Genomic DNA, 18,297 nt, shown 5'->3' with positions numbered 1-18,297 from the left:
GAAGAGTCAGCTCCAGACACCAGCCTCCCAGGACAGGGGAGCCCAAGCCACAAGCCTCCCAGCCTGACTCATCTCGTTTCCCCAGGCTGGCACCAAGGAGCATTCTCAGCTGATGTTTTTACCCCCCCTCTGTCATATGGAAGTTGGGCTCATCCCAGGCACAGGGCAGGCAGCAGGAGCCAGCACTTACCTGGACACCAAGGGGAAGCTGCAATAAAAGAACCCACTCTGTTTCTGCCTGGCTTTGAACCAGGGACTTTTTACTTCTTAGGCAAGCACAATAACCCATACACCACAGCTACACCTGTGCTACTATCTTCGCCTATACTTAAATGTGGACAAAAAATGTTGTCATTAACTCTTTGGCCAACTTAGATTGCTGCTGAGGGAAGGAGTTCTCTCGTTAATTCTGTGCCCTCAGGAAGGGACCAAACAGAAGGAGGCCAAGCCCTCACCTGAGAACTCCAACCCAAACCTTGAGACACAGGGGTTTACAATCCAGATGATCAATGTTTGCTGCACTTCTCCCTCCGCCCAACCTCAAGGCCAACTCTACAGTCTCAGCAGCTGGGGGAGATGTGCATGTTAGAGCTTCTGCCCACTGAGCTACAACTTTCTGTGCCCAGGGAGCCAGACATAGCCAGGGCTGGAAGGAAATGGGGAATGGTTGCACTTTGGGAGTCAAAGATGTTGTCCTGGACCATAAACCAGAACAGTTTTACAACCCTGTCTGGGGAGGGCACAATGGCTTAGTTGGCTAAAGCATCTGCCTTGCAAACATAAGATCCTGGGTGCAACTCCCAGTGGTGCCTTGCTGTGCACTTTGCTCACATTTTCCTAAGTTTATCTGGGACACAGAAGAGGCCTCCCCTGGCCACCCATGGAACTGCTGCTTCAGGAAAAGGCTGATTACATTAGATCATCATTGCTTTTCCAGAAAAGCAAGTGGCCAGTGTAGACAGCTGGCAAGTTATTCCAGAAAAGCAGCTGCTTTTCTGGAATAAGTGGCCAGTGTAGACACAGCCAGGGGGAGGGGGCAGGGGGAACCCCACCATGGGCCAGGGGCTTAATTACAAAGGAGAGGAAAACCCATTTCTAAATGCACAGACATCAGATCTCATTTCCCAAACCATAAAACCTAACAGATTTATCTAAACTTTCCCCTACTTATAGAAGGGTGAAGAGTCTATTCTTTGAGGGAGATATTCTGTCTGTCTCCCTCAGTAGCTGGAGAGAAACTGCCCAGGGACAAAGGAGGGAGATATCAAAATTTCCTTTGTCCCAGTTTGAAATTCCTACCTGCATTACTATTGGCCAACTCTACCTGGCTTAGGTATAGTTAACCCCTTAGTCCCCAGGCTGCTGGCTAACCCTCATTTTCATGACAGTTTTTCTGTGGAAGACAGTATGCACACTGCCATGGATGCTCTTGCGCAAAAGCACTTCTCTTGTGCAAGAGCACATGGCAGTGTGGACATGCTCTTGCACAAGACCATTTGCACAGAAACTCTTGCACAAAATAGTTTTTGCGCAAGCCTGCAGTGTAGACATAACCAAAATGTGTTTCAAGATAGCACTTTGCTATTTTGAAATAGCATGTCCATACTGACTGGACACTGAATTACATTTAAGGCCACCCAGAGCCAGCTCATGCATGGCATCAGGTCAGCAGCTACCTTGTGTGGGTGCTGTTGGAGATTATCTGAGCCTTGTACTTAAAGGGACGCCCCTGGACAACTGGTTCTCAGGTTTCCCTGCTTCCTTGCCTACCTCTCTGAGGGACAGCAAAGCACTTTCACTTCTTGCTCTGGTTGCCCTGACTCAAGACACCACAGCACTCTCTGCTTTGGAGCAGGAGCTGCCTCCCAGAGCTTTTGCTACAAATCATATAGCACTTTCTGCAGCTGCCTCCGGGCTTCTTGGAGGCCCTCCTCAGGTATGTGGGGGAGCAGCTACAGGACCTGGACATGGTGCGCGGCCCTGGACAAAACGCTGTGGCACACATAGCACTAGCCCAGCACACAAGCAGGTCAGCACATTTTTGTCTCCACTCCAGAGCCTAAGGAAGTCCACAAAATCCACTAACTCAGAAACCCCAGGTAAGCATATCTGGCCTATAGGAAGCCCTGAACCTCAGTACTCCCATCCCTTCCCTTGTGAGCACAAGAAGACTGAGGTGTCTGAGTAGTAAAGGGCCACATCATTGAGGGTTGGAGGTTTGGGGAGGAGTTTTTTCCCTTCTCACTTGTGTGTTCTCCAAATGATTTTTCTATGGGTTAGTGGCTCCCAACCAAAAAAGGGTTCTCCACCCCTGCAATAAAGAAAGAAAACATTGAATGTGTGTGTGTTGGACAAATATTTTATTTAAAATGAATTTTGATAAACATGAGAAAGTTAAAATGCTTAATGTGTGAAATAATTTAAATACAACTCCCCAGCTGCATCCCTAGCAAAATGGCTCAGCTATAATTATATAATGAACTCATGAGTTTCCATTAGCAACAGGTAGTCTCTGGAAATATCTGTACAGAGCAGGGCCTCAAGAAATGGGTGGGGTCTTCAGGAAGGAGCTGGGAGTGAGCTGGAGTGCAAAAGCAGACTAGGAGTAGGGTGTCTGTCCAAGTGGCAGGAGCAAAGGAAGGGACAGTGTGTGGTCATGAGAGAAGGTGCAAGAACAAGAGAGGGTGTCAGAGCAAGCTGGGAGTGTTGGGGGGGAGACAAATGAGGGGATTGCAGTCAAGAGGCTGTGGGGATAACACTATCTGGCTTTGCGCCCCTTTGCAGCAATATCTCCAGTCACACTGCAGCAGCCACGCAGTCCAGGACCAGCCTCGAAAGTTGGAACTGTGTCTGGTGCAGTCACAAGGCCTGGGGCAAGCCCTAGAGGTGCCTCTGCCATGGCCACAAGGCCCAGAGGCACAAGATTGTATGGCTGTGGCCATGAGCCAGACTTGGAGGCCAGAGGTGCAGTGGCGCCTCAATCCTCTGGGGATAGCCACAAGTCATGTGGTGGAGCCTCAGCCCCAGTGCTGTCTCTTCTCCAGTGGCTGCACAGTGGAAAAAGGGGTGGGGCTGAGCACCTTCCCTCACAGTATATGTCCATTAGAGGGCAGGGCCTAGCACTGCCTCCCAGCAGGATCAACACACTTCATGGGCTGGATTCTGCCCCTTGAGAAGCTTTGGCTCACCTCTATTATAGGGTTTCTCCGCTGTGTGTGTTCTATGTTTAAAACGGTGTGACCACTGATTTGAAGCTTTTCCCACAGTTAGGGCAGTTCAGGGTTTCTCTCCTGTGTGTGTTCTATGTGCAATAAGGATTGCACTCACAGCTTTTCCCACAGGGAGAGCAGCTAAAGCAGGGGTAGCCACATGTGGCTCTTCTCCCCCAAAAGTGTGGCTCATGAAGCCACTTCTGTGCCCCCGTAAACAGCCCGTGGCTCAGCAGGGCACTGATCCAAAATGGCATACAAGTCAGCCAAGCCTAGGCTTGTTTCTTAAAGGGGCAGCTTCTTTTTTTTTGCTCAACAAGTCTGGCACAGCTCTTCGCATTTTCTCTGCAGCTGTTTGGTTTGTTAAATGGGTTGGCCATCCCTAAGCTCACAGGTTTCTCCCTTGTGTGTGTTCTCCTATGTCTAACAAGGTGTGACTTCTGATTGAAGCATTTCCCACAGTCAGAACAGCTAAAGGGTTTCTCTTGTGTGTGGGTTATCCTATGTCTAACAAGGTGTGACCTCTGACTGAAGCATTTCCCACAGTCAGAGCAGGTGAAGGGTTTCTCCCCTGTGTGGGTTCTCCGATGTGCAACAAGTATTGAACTCTCACTGAAGCTTTTCCCACAGTCAGAACAGCTAAAGGGTTTTTCTTGTGTGTGGATTCTCCTATGTCTAACAAGATATGACCTCTGACTGAAGCATTTCCCGCAGTCAGAACAGCTGAAGGGTTTTTCTCCTGTGTGGGTCCTCCTGTGGGTAAGAAGATTTGACCTTCGACTAAACTTTTTCCCACAGTCAGAGCAGCTCAAAGGTTTCTCTCCTGTGTGGGTTCTCCTATGTCTAATAAGGTGTGCGCTCTGCTTAAAACATTTCCCACATTTAGAGCAGCTGAAGGGTTTCTCTCGTGTGTGGGCTCTCCTATGTCTAACAACGTGTGACCGCTGACTGAAGCATTTCCCACAGTCAGAGCAGGTGAAGGGTTTCTCCCCTGTGTGGATTCTCCTATGTGCCACAAGCGTTGAACTCTCACTGAAGCTTTTCCCACAGTCAGAACAGCTAAAGGGTTTCTCTCCTGTGTGAGATCTCCTATGGATAACAAAATATGACCTGTGACTGAAGCATTTTCCACAGTCAGAGCAGCTAAAGGGTTTCTCTCCTGTGTGGGTCCTCCTGTGGGTAAGAAGATTTGACCTTCGACTAAATCTTTTCCCGCAGTCAGAGCACCTGAAGGGTTTATCCCCTGTGTGATTTCTTTTATGGATACCAAGGTGTGACCTGTCCTTGAAGTTTTTTGTGCAGTCAGCGCAGGTGAAGGTTTTTTCTTCTTTGTGGTTTTTCCAATGTGTGTTAAGGTGTGAGTTGGAACTGAAACTTTTTCTACAGTGAGAGCAGCTAAAATGTTTCTCTCCTGTGTGGGCTCTCCTATGGATAACAAGGTATGACCTCCGACTGAAGCTTTTCTCACAGTCAGAGCACTTGAAAGGTTTTTTTAATGCATCAGTCTTCCCATGATTAACAAGGTTTGAACTCTGAATAATGCTTTCCCCACAGCCTGGGCACCTGAAGAATTTCTCCCTTGTGTGGTCTCTCTTATGTCCAGGAAGATTTGAGTGCAGACTGAAGCTTTTCCCACAGGTAGAGCATTTGAAGGGTTTCTCTCCTGGGTGGACTCGTCCATGTTTAATAAAAGTTGCAGAGTCATTACTAGCACAGGGCAACTGTTGACGGGGGATTTTCTGTTGAATCATTTCTCTGTTTGTTTTCAACCTTCTGCTTCTGCGAATGGATTTACCCAGTCTCTCTCCTGGACAGTTTCTCTGCTGCTTTTGTGGGCTACACTGACTCTCACAGGTCTCTCCTTCCTCCAGACTCTGAGAAATATGCCCTTCAGATCTTCCCAACAAAATCCCACATGGAGCCATTCGCTCTGGTCTTTCCTGCTGAAGACTGTTCTCATGGTTCTCACTCAGACTGCCTTCACCTGCTAGGACAGAGAATTCAGAGAAATTATTCCCTTTTCTGAGCTGAAAGGAAACCCTAGAAGAGAAATAGAGAAGGGGGAACACACCCAAGAAAGAGCTGGAAAGATTGAATAATCATGAGCTGAGTTCATCCTCCTTCTCCATAAGCGTTCTCCCACCCAGCACCCTGACTCGAGTTAAAGATAGGCTGAAGGACCTGTCAGACTTGATGGAAATGCACAAATGAAATCTGCTATGAGGACACAGAAATTAGTTTCTCTATCAGTTTAGCTGATTGCTCACCTGCGTGGTTGTCACTGATGATCTCCCCTTCCCCACAGCACTGGAGACTTGTGATACACAGCTCTTGCCCTTGCTCCACGCAAGAGATCACATGAGCTTTGGAGTCTGGAAATCCTGTTTGGGGAGCAATTAAACAAGAGTTGACCTTGTTCATTAAGGTCTGTGCCATTACTGCTTCTATAGCCAGGATCTGAGTTGCCCACTGAGAGGCTCCTTCCCCACCTTGCAGAGACTAGGCTCTGGCTGGTACAAGATTCCAGGACACACTCACCTGCAGTAAAGATGCATCCCCCCCCACCTCAGTAATGGTCCAGCTGATTCCCCAGGGGAGCTAAGCACTCTGATGCACTCTCTAGGGTACAACTAAGTCTCCCTCATGGCCTGTTCCATCCCCCTGCCCCAGGGCAAGAACACACTGCTCAGAAGGGGAGATCTAGGGAGGGCTGGCAGGGCTCAGACTGCAGCTGCCACATGGTAGGTTACTAAAGCTGAGAGGGAAAGGACCCAGGAGAGCTCTAGAGCACCAAGGGCTCTGTCCATAAAGCTCCTGGCTGGAGGGCTCAGCTCATCCTGCTCTTTGGTTTAGGTGCTCTACTTGACCCAGGAGGCAGGGGAAGTTGCTTGAGCACAAAATGGACCCTTGACTGGCTGCTTCAGGCACTGCCTATACTTGAGACCTCCGATCCCAACTGCCTGTGAGAGCCCTGCCAGCTGCCCACAACAGCTGTCACTCCTGCGGCCAGGGTACTTCCGGGCTGTTCCAACGGCCAGCCAGGGTGATGGGCTGTATGGCTTCTCTGCTGTTTGTGGGTATTGCTGCAGCTCAGCTCCCCCTCTACAGCCTTCATTCTACTCTGGCAGCAGCAACCTTTGTGTGGTTTCCCAGCTTCCTCTTGTGGCCAATCGGGCCTGCCATTTGGTCCCCTTCTGGGCTGCACAGAATCTACCAGAGGCAGGAAAGGACTTCCTTATAGGGACTCAGCACAATAGTACAAGGGGACCCTGCAGGTGCTAAAATCAACCGCACCCAGCCCCACAACTTTGGTATCTGCTATTCCTACCTGGGTCCTTCCAGTGACACCTCTGGCCAAGGCAAAAACATGGGAAAGATGGTGGGAAGCACAAGGAGACCCTGGCTGTGGGAAGAGCAGCACCATTGTTATGTCCCTGAACCTCCTTCCCCTGGGAGGGAGCATGGAGCGAAGTGTCTCACACAAGAAGCAGAATTATTGGGGCATATACTCCTGACATTAGGGGTAGGGGCAATGAGGGACCCTGTACCAAATTCAACCCAGCTGCTTCAGAGCCCACCCAACTTCTGTTACCCGAAGGGACAGGAATCCTTACCCAGCCAGCTCACAGTCTCATAATTCTTATGCATCACATCCCAGTAGAGGGCCCTCTGGTCCAGGTCCAGCAGAGCCCATTCCTCCTGAGAGAAACACACAGCCACCTCCTCAAAGGTCACTGACTCCACTACAGCCATTTCCTGTGCCTCACTCTGTAGGCCAGAGGCTAAGCTGGAGACAGACATGGGTGTTCTGCAGCCTGGCAGGGAGAGAAGGCAAATGGAGACATTTGAGGCAAGGCTTTATTCCTTTCCACACTCCCATTCTGCCCAGACTCTGCCCCTGATGACACACATGCTAGACTCTGCCATTGTGGGCAATTGCTGAGTCTAGCTAATCCATAAACACCACACACGAGTTAGATCCCAAACCCACAGTCTCTCCCATTCATGTCTCTCAACATCTGGCTTGAGCTTCAATGGGAAACAATGGGATTCAGTTCTGAACACCCAGTGCTTTCAAGAAACAAACCACTAATTATGCTACATGAGCATGGATTTAGGTGTCCACATTTAGGTTCCTGCAGCTCAAGTGTCTCATTTTCCTCCATTTATTTGTAGCATAGGCTCAAGCAGACCAGGAACATTTTCTCTGAATATTTAATATGTAAGCACCGAATGTTCAAATGAAATGTTGCCTGTCTGTAATTGATCAAAGTTTACCAATATCTACATTTAAAAAAAAAAAAACAGAGAAAGAATTCCCCTCTCGCTGCTGGGTGGGTGACTGGTGTCTGCAGAAGGAGGGGCACCCATGGGATCAGGAGACATTTGGGGTGCCCTATTTAGTAACTGAAATATTGTCAGGGGCACAAGAGCTGGTGCCCCCTATTGCTACCACAAGTCACCTCTGACCTCTCCCCTCCTGCCCCATGAGGTGGGGGAGCTGCCATTGTATCTCCCCCATTTCTTTCTGTACAACCTGTGTCTCTCCATTCCCCAGCCAGGCTGCTCTTGCTCCCACAGTCACCCTCCTGCTTCTTCTCCCCACATCTTCCCTGTGACCCACTCCTTAGTTTCATTCCATTGCCCCCCTGCACCCATCCACCCCATGTCTCCCCTGAATCCCCCATATCCCTTCAGTGCCTCCTTAATTTCTCTCCTGCCCCCATCGCACACATCCCTGTTTCCCTCTTTAGCCCCTTCCCAATTGCCCCTACATTTAAAAGACAGAGGCATAGTGGGGAACCAGGTATGAGCCAGGAATCAGCTGTCCTGGCTAAGACAAGGTCCCAGACACTGCACCTCTTTTTAAACAGAGTGACAGCCCCTCCCTTTAAAGAGCAGAGTTGCAGCATCTGGGACTAGGCATGAGCTGGGACAGCTGATTCCTGGCTGACATCCATTTTCCGCTGTGCCTCTGTCTCCCCCCCGACACTCAGGCTGGCTCACCCCATCTCTGGCATTGTTCCCCCATTGCAAGGTGGGAGGGAAATGACTGATTGAGTAGTGATTTGACTATCCAATAAGCATATGCTGGTCAAGTAGACAATGACTTGTCTAGTCCCGTACATCTCTACTCTGCACCCTTGCAAAAAAAAAAAATTAAAAACAGGATTTGGAAACAGAGAGCAGTGGGACTGTCAGAATGAAGAGCACCATTGGAATATATTGTAACATTAGATGTAGCACACAGAGAAACTAAGACACCAAAATATGTCATTAGAAGTTCAAATGCCAAATATTTGTATATACAATTAAGTAATAGCAGCAAAATGTGGGTACTTCAGTGGTTGCAAGATGGGGAATTACTTAAAGAAATACAGATGTTGGTATTAAGTTTGCAAGTTCAAAATGATTTTCTAAAGTATCTCGGTGCTTTCACAAATAACCTGGCTTCTGGTGAACATTCAAGAAGCAAAATCTATCCAACTGGCTGGTGATGTGAAAAAGCACCAGGCTGAGGGTGACTGTATTTCCCTATTTTGGATACTGGACACCTGGTAAAACAACTCTTATTCAGTTGAGCTCAGTGGCAATTCATCAGAACTAAGCAGCACAAAGGTTCCCTGTTAAGCATAATGACTGTATAGCTGTAGCCTTCTTATCTTTAAGACTCAAGGTTTCAAAAAGGCAAAGGAGACATCCTCTCCATCCCTCTCACATGCTTGGGTGTCTGGAAGAGCTGACTAGGGATGTTAAAGATCAGTTAATTGACTAATCGAGTAACCTCAAGAATTCTTATTGCGGCAGGGCTGGCAGCCAGTGTGCTCCAGGTTCACTCCTGAGGATACCCCTGCAACTCCATGCTCTGAGTGTCAGGCAGGACCTGGTCTGTGTGGGGGACCAGTTTAGAAACCAGCTCCCCTCGCAGATCAGCTGCCTGTAGCCTTGTGCTGCTACCTCTGATAAAGAGGCAGTAGCACGGGGTGGCAGTAGCCTCTTTCTAGAGACAAGGTCTGAGCTCCTGGACCCGGTCCAAGTTAGAACTGAGCTGGGCTGCCTGCCCACTCACCTCCTAATACACTTTATATGCAGAGCTGCAGACCCGCAGACCCATTTCAAGCTGGGACAGAGCTGGTTTGCTGGCCAGCCTGCTAAAACAATTTATTGGCAAGTGGGTGGCGGAGAATGCATGTAGTCTATAGAATTAACCTATGAGCTTTTGCTTATCAGTTAATTGACTACACTATTACATGGCTAGAGCTGACCCTGGGGTTCTCCTCTGAGCTCAGTCTGGCAAGGAGAGAGGACACACACCCCTCTCCTGGTACCTAGAATCACATCTTCCTTGGGCAGCATATGGGCAGGGCCACACCCTGCAGGGGAATATGGAGGAGCAGGGGGGCTACAGGTCATGAACAGATAGGGCCAGCAAAAGGGGAAGGATGCAAAGGCTGATGGGCAGGCAACAGAGGGAAATATTCATGAGCTCCTGCCTTACAACTGTTCCCACGGACACGTAATTTCTGTGGGTAGCACAGTCAGTTCCGAATGGGAGCAAGAGGGGAGCTGCTCCTGCAGCCAGGCAGGGAAGTGCCAGGCTGTGCCAGTGACCTGCCAGGGGGGAGATGAGCTGTGCTGCTTCTCTGCTGCTTGTGGATGTTGCTGCAGCTCAGCTCCCTCTCTGCAGCCTCAGTTCTCCTCTGCCAGCAGCAGCAGCCCTTCTATGGTTTCTGTCTGCCTCTTGTGGCCTGTTGGGCCTGCCATTTGGTGCCCCTCTGGGCTGCACACAATCTACCAGAAGCAGGAAAGGACTCTGAGTCTGCGCCTTCCTTCTAGGGACTCAGCACCACAGCACAAGGGGACCCTGCAGGCGTTAACAGCAGCCACACCCAGCCCCACAACTCTGGTACCTGCTATTCCTACCTGGGCCCTTTCACTCATACTTCCAGCCAAGATACAACAGGGGAAAGATAGTGGGAAGAACATGGAGACCTTGACTGTGGGAAGAACGGCACCACTGCTTTCCCTGGGAGGGGGCATGAAAGGGAGTGTCTCTTACACAGGAGCCAGGATTATTGGAGCAGATACTCCTGACATTGGGGGTGGGGACAATAAGGGAATCTGTGCCAAATTCAACCCAGCTGCTTCAGAGCCCACCCAACTTCTGTTACCCAAATGGACAGGAATCCTTACCCAGCCAGTCCACAGCCTCATAATTCTCCTGCATCACATCCCTGTAGAGGGCTCTCTGGCCTGGATCCAGCAGAGCCCATTCCTCCTCAGAGAAACACACAGCCACCTCCTCAAAGCTCACCGGCTCCACCACGACTATCTCCTGTTCCTGGATCTGCAGCGCAGGTGCTGAGCTGGAGACAGACATAGGTGTTCTTCAGCCTGGCAGGTGGAGAAGAGTAATTGGAGAAATTTCAGAAATGGCTTGCTTCCTTTCCACACCCTAGACTCTGTCCCTGATGACACACACTAGATTCTGCCATTTTGGGTAAATGTTGAGTCTAAATATTCCATTAACAGCACTCTCAAGTTAGACTCCAAATCCAAATTTATTTATCTCAATACCTGTCTTGAGTCTCAAGATTACTGCACCTGTAACAATGGGGTTTAGTTCTGAACACACAATGCTTTCAAGAAGCAAACCACTAATTATGCTGCATGAACATGGATGTAGATGTCCAAATTTTGGTTCCTGAAGCTAAAGTGCCTCATTTTCCTGAATTTATTTGTAGCACAGTCTTAAGCAGACCAGGAACATTTTCTCTGCATATTTAATATGAAAATATCGAACATGAAAATGAAATGATGCCTGTCCGTAATGGATTGAAATTTACCAATATCTACATTTTAAAAAAAATTCAGAGAAAGAATGCCCCTCTCGCTGCTGGGTGGGTGACTGGTGCCTGCAGAGGGAGGGGCACCCATAGGATCAGAGGACATTTGGGGCTCCCTATTTACTAACTGAAATATTTTCAGGGGCACAGGAGCTGGTGCCCCCTATTGCTATCACAAGTCTCCTCTGACCTCTCCCCTCCTGCCCTATGAAGTGGAGGAGCTGCCATTGTATCTCCCCCATCTCTTTCTGTACAACCTATGTCTCTTCATTCCCCAGCCAGGCTGCTCTTGCTCCCACAGTCATCCCCCTGCCTCTCCTCCCTTTCCCTCCCTATGACCCCTCCACAAAGCTTCGTTTCCATTGCACCCATGCACATATCCACCCCATAAGTCACCCCTGAATCCTCCTTGTCCCTCAGCGCTTCCTTCACCCCTCTCCTGCCCACACCTCACACACCCTGTTCCCCTCTTCAGCCTCTTCCCGATAGCCGGGGGGGGGGGGGGGGGCATTCTCCCCTGCCCTGCACTGGCTCTTACTACATTTAAAAGACAGAGGCATAGTGGGGAACCAGGTGTGAGCCGCAAATCAGCTGTCCTGGCTAATGCCAGGTCCCAGACACTGTGCTTCTTTTTAAATGGAGTGAGAGCCCCTCTCTTTCAACAGCAGAGTTGCAGCATCTGGGACCAGGCATGAGCAAGAACAGCTGATTCCTGGCTCATGCCCATTGTCCACTCTGCCTCTGCCTCCCCGCTGCCACTCAAGCTGGCTCCACCCAGCTCCAGCATTGTTCCCCCATTGCGAGGCGGGAGGGAAGTGACTAGCTGAGTAGTGACTTGACTACCCAATAAGCATATGCTGGTCACGTAGGTGACGACTCGACTAGTCCCTTACATCTCTACACTGAACCCTTGCAAAAAAATTTGATTTGAAAATACCTGGATTTGGAAACAGAGCAGTGGGTAAATTTACTGTGCAAGTAAATTTACAGTAAAGCATTGAAAAACAGGGCTTCTTCCACAAGAGTTATTCCCCGCCCCATTAGGAATAAACCCTCTTGTGCAAGCACTCTTTCACAAGGAGGCAGTGTGGACAGGGAAAAGGGGTTTCTTGCGCAAGAAAGCCCTATGACTGAAATGCCCATTAGAGCTTTCTTGTGCAAGAGTGTATCCACACTGCCATGGGTGCTCTTGCGAAAATACCCATCTCTTGCACAAGAGCACATGGCAGTGTGGACATACCCTCGCACAAGAATTTTGCACAAGAACCCTTGCGCAAAACAGTTCTTGCTCAAGAAGCCTGCAGTGTAGACATAGCCTCAGAGTGAAGAGCAGCATTGGAATATATTGTAACACTAGATGTAGCACACAGAGAAACTGAGACACCAAAATGTCTCATTAGAAGTACAGATATTAATTTGTATATTCAATTAAGTAATAGAAACATGAGGTGGGTATTTCAGTGGTTGCAGGATGGGGAATTACTTACAGAAATACAGATTTTTGTAATAAGTTTGTAAGTACAAAATGATTTTCTAAAGTATCTCAGTGCTTTCACATTTAATAACCTGGCCTCTGATGAACATTCAGGAAGCAAAATCTACCCAAGTGGCCGGTGATATGAAAAAGCACCAGGCTGAGGGTGACTGTATTTCCCTATTTTGGATACTGGACACTTGGTAAAATGATGCTTATTCAACTGAGCTCAGAAGCAGTCCATCAGAACTGAGCAGCACAAAGGTTCAAATTAACATCAAATCCCTGTTAAGCATAATGACTGTGTAGCTGAAGCCTCCTTATCTTTAAAGCTTTAGGGTTCAAAAGGGCAAGGGAACACTCCCTACATCTTTCTCACATGTCTGGGTGTCTGACAGAGCTGACTAGGGATGTTAAGTATTGGTGAATTGAATAAACTGAATTTTATTGGTTCAGTAATCTTAAGAATTCTTACTGGTTAATCAACTACCCTATAGTCCCTAGGGGCAGGGGCAGGGCCAGCAGCCAGTGTGCTCCAGCCTGTCTCTTGAGGAGCCTCCAGCCATGCTGTGCTGCTGTCTCTATATCAGAGGCAGCAGTGCAGGGTGCCAGTTTAAGAAGCATTCCCCTCACAGACAAGCTGCCTGTCACCCTGTGCTGTTACCTCTGAAAGTGGCAGTAGCTCGAGGTGGCAACATGCACTATCTACAGGAGGTCTGAGCTCCTGGACTCGGTATGAACCAGAACTGAGCTGGGCTGCCTGCCCACCCGGCTCTTAGTACACTTTCAATGTAGAGCCAGAGCAGGGGGAGATCCCAAACCCATTCAATCCAGGACTGAGCCACACGGCTGGTCAGTCTGCTAAAAAATGTACTGGCAAGTATGTGTGTGGGGGAGGGGGGAAATGCATTTAGTCTACAGAATTAACCTATAAGCTTTTGCTTATCAGTTAATTGACTATTACATCCCTAGAGCTGACCCTGGCACTCTCCTCGGAGCCCCATCTGGCAAGGAGGGAGAACACACTCCCCTCTCCTGGGACCTGGAATCACATCTCCCTGGGGCAGCACATGGGCAGGGCTGCACTGCACCCTGCAGGGGGATATGGAGGAGCAGGGGGCTACAGGGCAGGAAGGGGCAGGTCAGAGTGGGGACAGCAGGAAGGAGAGGATGCACAAGGCCAATGGGCAGGCAGCAGAGGGAAGACGACACTGGCTGCAGGCTGGCACCTGCTCCCATAGACCAGTAGTTGCTGCTGACAGCGTGGTCAGTGCCAGACAGGAATGGGGTGTGGGGAATAAGGGGCACTTTGCTGGCTGATGCGGATACACAGCAAAGGCTATGCAGATGGATGAGCTGGGGGAGCAGCAACTGCCTCCCTCCATTCCCTGTTGGCAGATGGGCGGTTGGGGAGCAGGGACCTAGCAGCAGCAGGACCCACCAGCACTGATAGGGAGGGAGACCGAAGATATGGGATAATTCACCCATTTTTAATAACAAGCCAGGACCCTGCAGCCAGGCTTAAATCCAGCCCTGTCCCTTTAGCCCATGATGTCTGTTCATTAACTAGAGGGCTGGGCAGGAAGCAAAACAACAGCTCTCCCAGGCAGCCATCAGCCACTCAATCTCACCCCCTTAGGCAATGCCCACCCATCAGGAAAGGAAGAGGCACCTTCTCCAGACACTGGCCACCAACACAGCCCTGGGAAGTGGGTGCTGCCACCCCCCCCCCCTCATCCTGGAAGAGGGTTTTCTCCCTGACCCCTCTCACATATTTTTACAAACACTGGAAATGTCCATAGGACACATAGGACGGTATTTTTTCCTGGCAGGGTCCAGATCCTCTTTAACCCTGCTGCTTGCCCAAGTTTTGCTCTTTAACTCCTCTCTGGGCCCTGCAGCCAGTTGTGGGATCTCCCCACCCAAACGGGCGGTTTGGCTCCTGCACAGACTTTACCCCCTGAAATTTCATGCATCAGCTTCCCGCCACAAACACAGGTTACGCGGCCCCTGCGGAGAAAGACCCGCGACCCGCCCTGCATCCCCAGCGCACTAGAGCCCGGGAAACAAGTCACCGCCACTCCCCCGCCCGCCGCACTTTTATCCTGGGAGCAGCTCTCCACACGTGGCCTCTACTCTCCCTCCCCCCACGCGGCCCGTGATTTGGGTCCCCGGGGAAAACCTCCCCCGCCGATTTATCGCCTCCGCCCATCAGGCACCGCACCGGCTCGGCTCCTCCGACCCCGCTACCCCGCGCTTCTCAGAACGAGCCGCGCACCAAGTAACGGCTCCAACAGCTTCCTCGGAATGCGCACCTCAGGGCGCCCGGCGCACGCGCAGTGACCGCGGGGGAGGAGCGTCTCTCTCCCTCGGCTTGCGCGCGGCCAAGTCGCAGTGGACGGGGCGGGCCTGAGCAGGGGCAGGGACACAATGAAAACCCGGCGGGGGGGTCAGACCTACGCAGGCGGTCTGTGACTCGGGTCTCGGATCACCGCCAGGGGTTTAGCTTAGACCCGGAGTTGCCTGGCTACGCCCCCGCCCGGCCGGGCCCCAAGCAAACCGACACACGGACGCGAAGCGGTTCTGTGTCGGGCCGGGACTTGCAGCAACAGGGGGCCCGTGCGGGGAGTGGGCGGAACAGGCGCATGTTCCCCGCCGCCAAGCCCCGTTCCCCAGCCGCGCACAGACCGGGCGGAGTGACACTGAGCGTCCCGGGCCCTGCAGGAGCCTCCCCGCAGCACCAGCACCCGGGCCGGGCGTGGTCAGGAGACAGCGACTCCCCACGCCGGGTGCTGCTGGGGGCGGGGCTGGAGGCTTAGTGTCTCCGCCCGCCTCCCGGTGCGGGCCTGACGCTCACACGCTGCTGCCTCCGCAGCCGGACCGAGCACGGGGTAGCAGCACTGGAGCCGCGTGTGCGGGGCCAGCTGCATCCAGCGTTCCAGCCCCTGCCCCTATCCTGGCTCCCCTGGGTTTCCGGGCAGGCCGCCCCTTGGCAGCTCTGGCTTACAGTCTCCCCTCTTCACCAGTTCCCTCCTCCCCCTTGCCAGGCCGCATTCCCCCCAACTCTGGCTCGCAGCTTCCTAACAGGCTGCCCCCCCCCCAACAAAATGACAATTTTAAAAAAGTTTTTTGAACAGTCTTTCTAAAAGCACACCAAAAGTCTGAAAATAAAGGCTGTGTCTAGACTGGCAAGTTTTTCCACTAAAGCAGCTGCTTTTGCGGAAAAACTTGCCAGCTGTCTACACTGGCCACTTGAATTTCCGCAAGAACACTGACTTCCTACTGTGTGAAATCAGTGCTTCTTGCGGAAATACTATGCTGCTCTCGTTGGGGCAAAATCCTTTTGCCCAAAGCTTTTGCGCAAAAAGGCCAGTGTAGACATCTCAGATTTGTTTTGCACAAAAAAGCCCCGATGGTGAAAATGGCAATCAGGGTTTTTTTGTGGAAAAGCGCGTCTATGTTGGCACGGACGCTTTTCTGCAAAAAGTGCTTTTGCGGAAAAGCGTCCATGCCAATCTAGATGCTCTTTTCAGCAAATGCTTTTAACGGAAAACTTTTCCATTAAAAGCATTTGCGGAAAATCATGCCAGTCTAGACGTAGCCAAAGTGTTTAACTAGCAATGTAGGAGAAAGATTGGATGACTACCATTTAGCAGCTGACTTGAATCGTACTTAATCATCCAATTTTTCTCCTACATTGCTAGCTGAAGTTTATTTTCAGCCTTTTGGTGTGCTTTTAGAAAGACTGGCAACACTAAAATAAAAAAAAAAATTAAAGACAATCTAGGCAAACTGATTCATTATGCATTGGCAACATTTCATTTGCATATTTATTTCAATACAAATATGCAAATAAAATATTGCCCATCTGCCAAAAATTTGTGAACGGGTTTGCCGACCTGGGGTATTGAAAAGGTTGAAACCACTTATCTACTGGATACAGCTCAGTGAGAATCAATAACTGAAAGCTGAAGCCAGACAGTTTCAGGCTACACAGGAGGCACAAATGTTTGTTAGAAATGATGATGAGCCACAGAAACCAATGGCCACAGGAAGTCGTGGATTTTCCATCTCTTGATGTCTTCAACTCCATGCTGGGTGACTTTCTATTAAACATGCTGTGGGGAAACAGAGTTTTGTGCCTGGGTATCTGGGCTAAGTGTAATATCTTGTGTCACAGAGGGTGTCAGACTTGATGGCTAATGTTCCTCTTGGTGGCTACAGTTTATTTCAACTTTCAAAGAACCTTTGACGAGGTCACTTATTAAAGGCTGTTAAGCAATGTAAGCTGTCATTATTGTGGGAAAATTAAACCTCTGACATTGCTGTAGCTATTTTGTATGTCCAGCCATTGGTAGCCAAAAACGAAATATTACAGAGCTAGGATTTTGAGAGTCAAGGCCAAGTAACAGTATGTTTCCAGTTTTGCTAATCACAATGGGACGAAAAGTTAATGTACCATAACAGGGACATTTAGACAGCTCACCATTGTTTTAAGTGCATCAAACGTATAAGCGTTATAAGAAAAATTTTAAAAATTGCTAAAACTAGATGAATTAGTGACCCATTAGCATTTGTGTCAGTTTAACTTTGAAATCATATTTCTAGTTGCATTACAGGCAGTCCCCGGGTTACGTACAAGATAGGGACTGTAGGTTTGTTCTTAAGTTGAATCTGTATGTAAGTCAGAACTGGCGTCCAGATTCAGCCGCTGCTGAAACTGACCACCAGTTCTGACTTACATACAGATTCAACTTAAGAACCCCAGGCATCCCCAAGTCAGCTGCTGCTGAAACTGATCAGCGGCTGATTCCAGGAAGCCCAGGGCAGAGCAACTTGGGGAACGCCTGGGGCAGAGCAGCTGGGGTGCTGCTGAGTTGGTCCAGTAGCGCCTAGAGCGGCGCTGTGGGACCAACTGGCAGCGCCCCAGCTGCTCTACCACAGGCATCCGGAGAAAAGCCTGGTCTGCTGTGGGGGGGCATACTAGCTGCGCCCGCCCCCCAAGCAGACCAGGGAGACGCGGGTGGCGGACCGAGACGCACCGCGGTCCCGCTGCCGGTGTCCTCAGAGGCTTTGCTCCAGCAGACCAGCAGACCAGGGAGACATGGAGCAAAGCCGCGGAGTACGCTGGCAGCGGAACACCCCAGACGCGCTGTGGCTGTCCTGCTGCCGGCGTCCTCGGAGACTTTGCTCCCCGTCTCCCTGGTCTGCTGGTCTCCAGCAGACCAGGGAGACGCAGAGCAAACCCCGTTCGTAACTGCGGATCTGACATAAGTCGGATCCACGTAACTCGGGGACTGCCTGTACTTATTTTTATCTCACAGCCATTCCCCGTCTTACCTATGGGGAGTTTGGATGATTTGTACTGACCTGTTTTGGATGATTTGTACATAGAACCTTATTTTGCCAAGGCAGTATCACAGCCATTCTAGTTACATGCTGTACCCCATCCCCACAATCTTTGTCAGCCTTTACGTTGATTCATCTTTAGAAAGGACATTAGCTCTTCTACCACAACATCAATAAATAATAATGTCTAGTGATAATAAAAGTTAATGGTACACTAAAATGTCAAATGTTACTTGTGTAGAAGCTGTAGAAGCTATTTTATGTTTAGCTAGAAGCCATCTTGTATAACAGAAACCATTTCAGCTTTTTGTCTTTGCACATAGGCCAGAGTGAACTTTCTATCACCCCATGCGCCAGGCCAAGACAGATGTGCTATTGGAATGTGTTAATTGGGCTGGTTCAGAGAGGAGAGGTACTC

The 18,297-nt window shown here is 50.1% G+C and overlaps 1 protein-coding gene across 4 annotated transcripts; it reads right to left on the bottom strand.

The window, feature by feature from the left end:
• Positions 1–2,072: 2,072 nt before the first annotated feature.
• Positions 2,073–15,475, bottom strand: LOC142818184 (uncharacterized). Of its 4 annotated transcripts, none has more exons than XM_014578928.3 (5): positions 14,809–15,475; positions 10,404–10,604; positions 6,824–7,024; positions 5,477–5,590; positions 2,073–5,193 (listed from the first exon to the last, which is right to left on the bottom strand). In XM_014578928.3, exons 2-5 carry the CDS (start codon positions 10,588–10,590, stop codon positions 3,482–3,484), a joined length of 2,214 nt encoding a protein of 737 aa, XP_014434414.2. In that variant the 5' UTR covers positions 10,591–10,604; positions 14,809–15,475; the 3' UTR covers positions 2,073–3,481. The 4 variants fall into 4 exon arrangements, with proteins under 4 accessions (XP_014434414.2, XP_075769215.1, XP_075769216.1 ...); XM_075913100.1 differs by having other exon boundaries at positions 2,073–5,196; positions 14,755–15,474; XM_075913101.1 differs by having other exon boundaries at positions 2,073–5,196; positions 15,219–15,474.
• Positions 15,476–18,297: the final 2,822 nt, after the last annotated feature.

Source organism: Pelodiscus sinensis, chromosome 31 (genome assembly GCF_049634645.1).
Source record: "Pelodiscus sinensis isolate JC-2024 chromosome 31, ASM4963464v1, whole genome shotgun sequence".
NCBI classification, from domain to species: domain Eukaryota; kingdom Metazoa; phylum Chordata; order Testudines; family Trionychidae; genus Pelodiscus; species Pelodiscus sinensis.
This window is presented reverse-complemented; position numbering and strand designations above follow the sequence as displayed.

Bases quoted from the DNA above. Each gene is read 5' to 3' on its own strand.
- LOC142818184 (XM_075913100.1), bottom strand. From the start codon at position 10,590: ATGTCTGTCTCCAGCTCAGCACCTGCGCTGCAGATCCAGGAACAGGAG. The intron at 7,025-10,403 runs GTAAGGATTCCT...TCTCCCTGCCAG, and splicing joins TGAGGCTGTGGACTGGCTGG to GCTGCAGAACACCCATGTCT. The intron at 5,591-6,823 runs GTAAGGATTCCT...CTCCCCAAACAG, and splicing joins TGAGACTGTGAGCTGGCTGG to GATTTCCAGACTCCAAAGCT.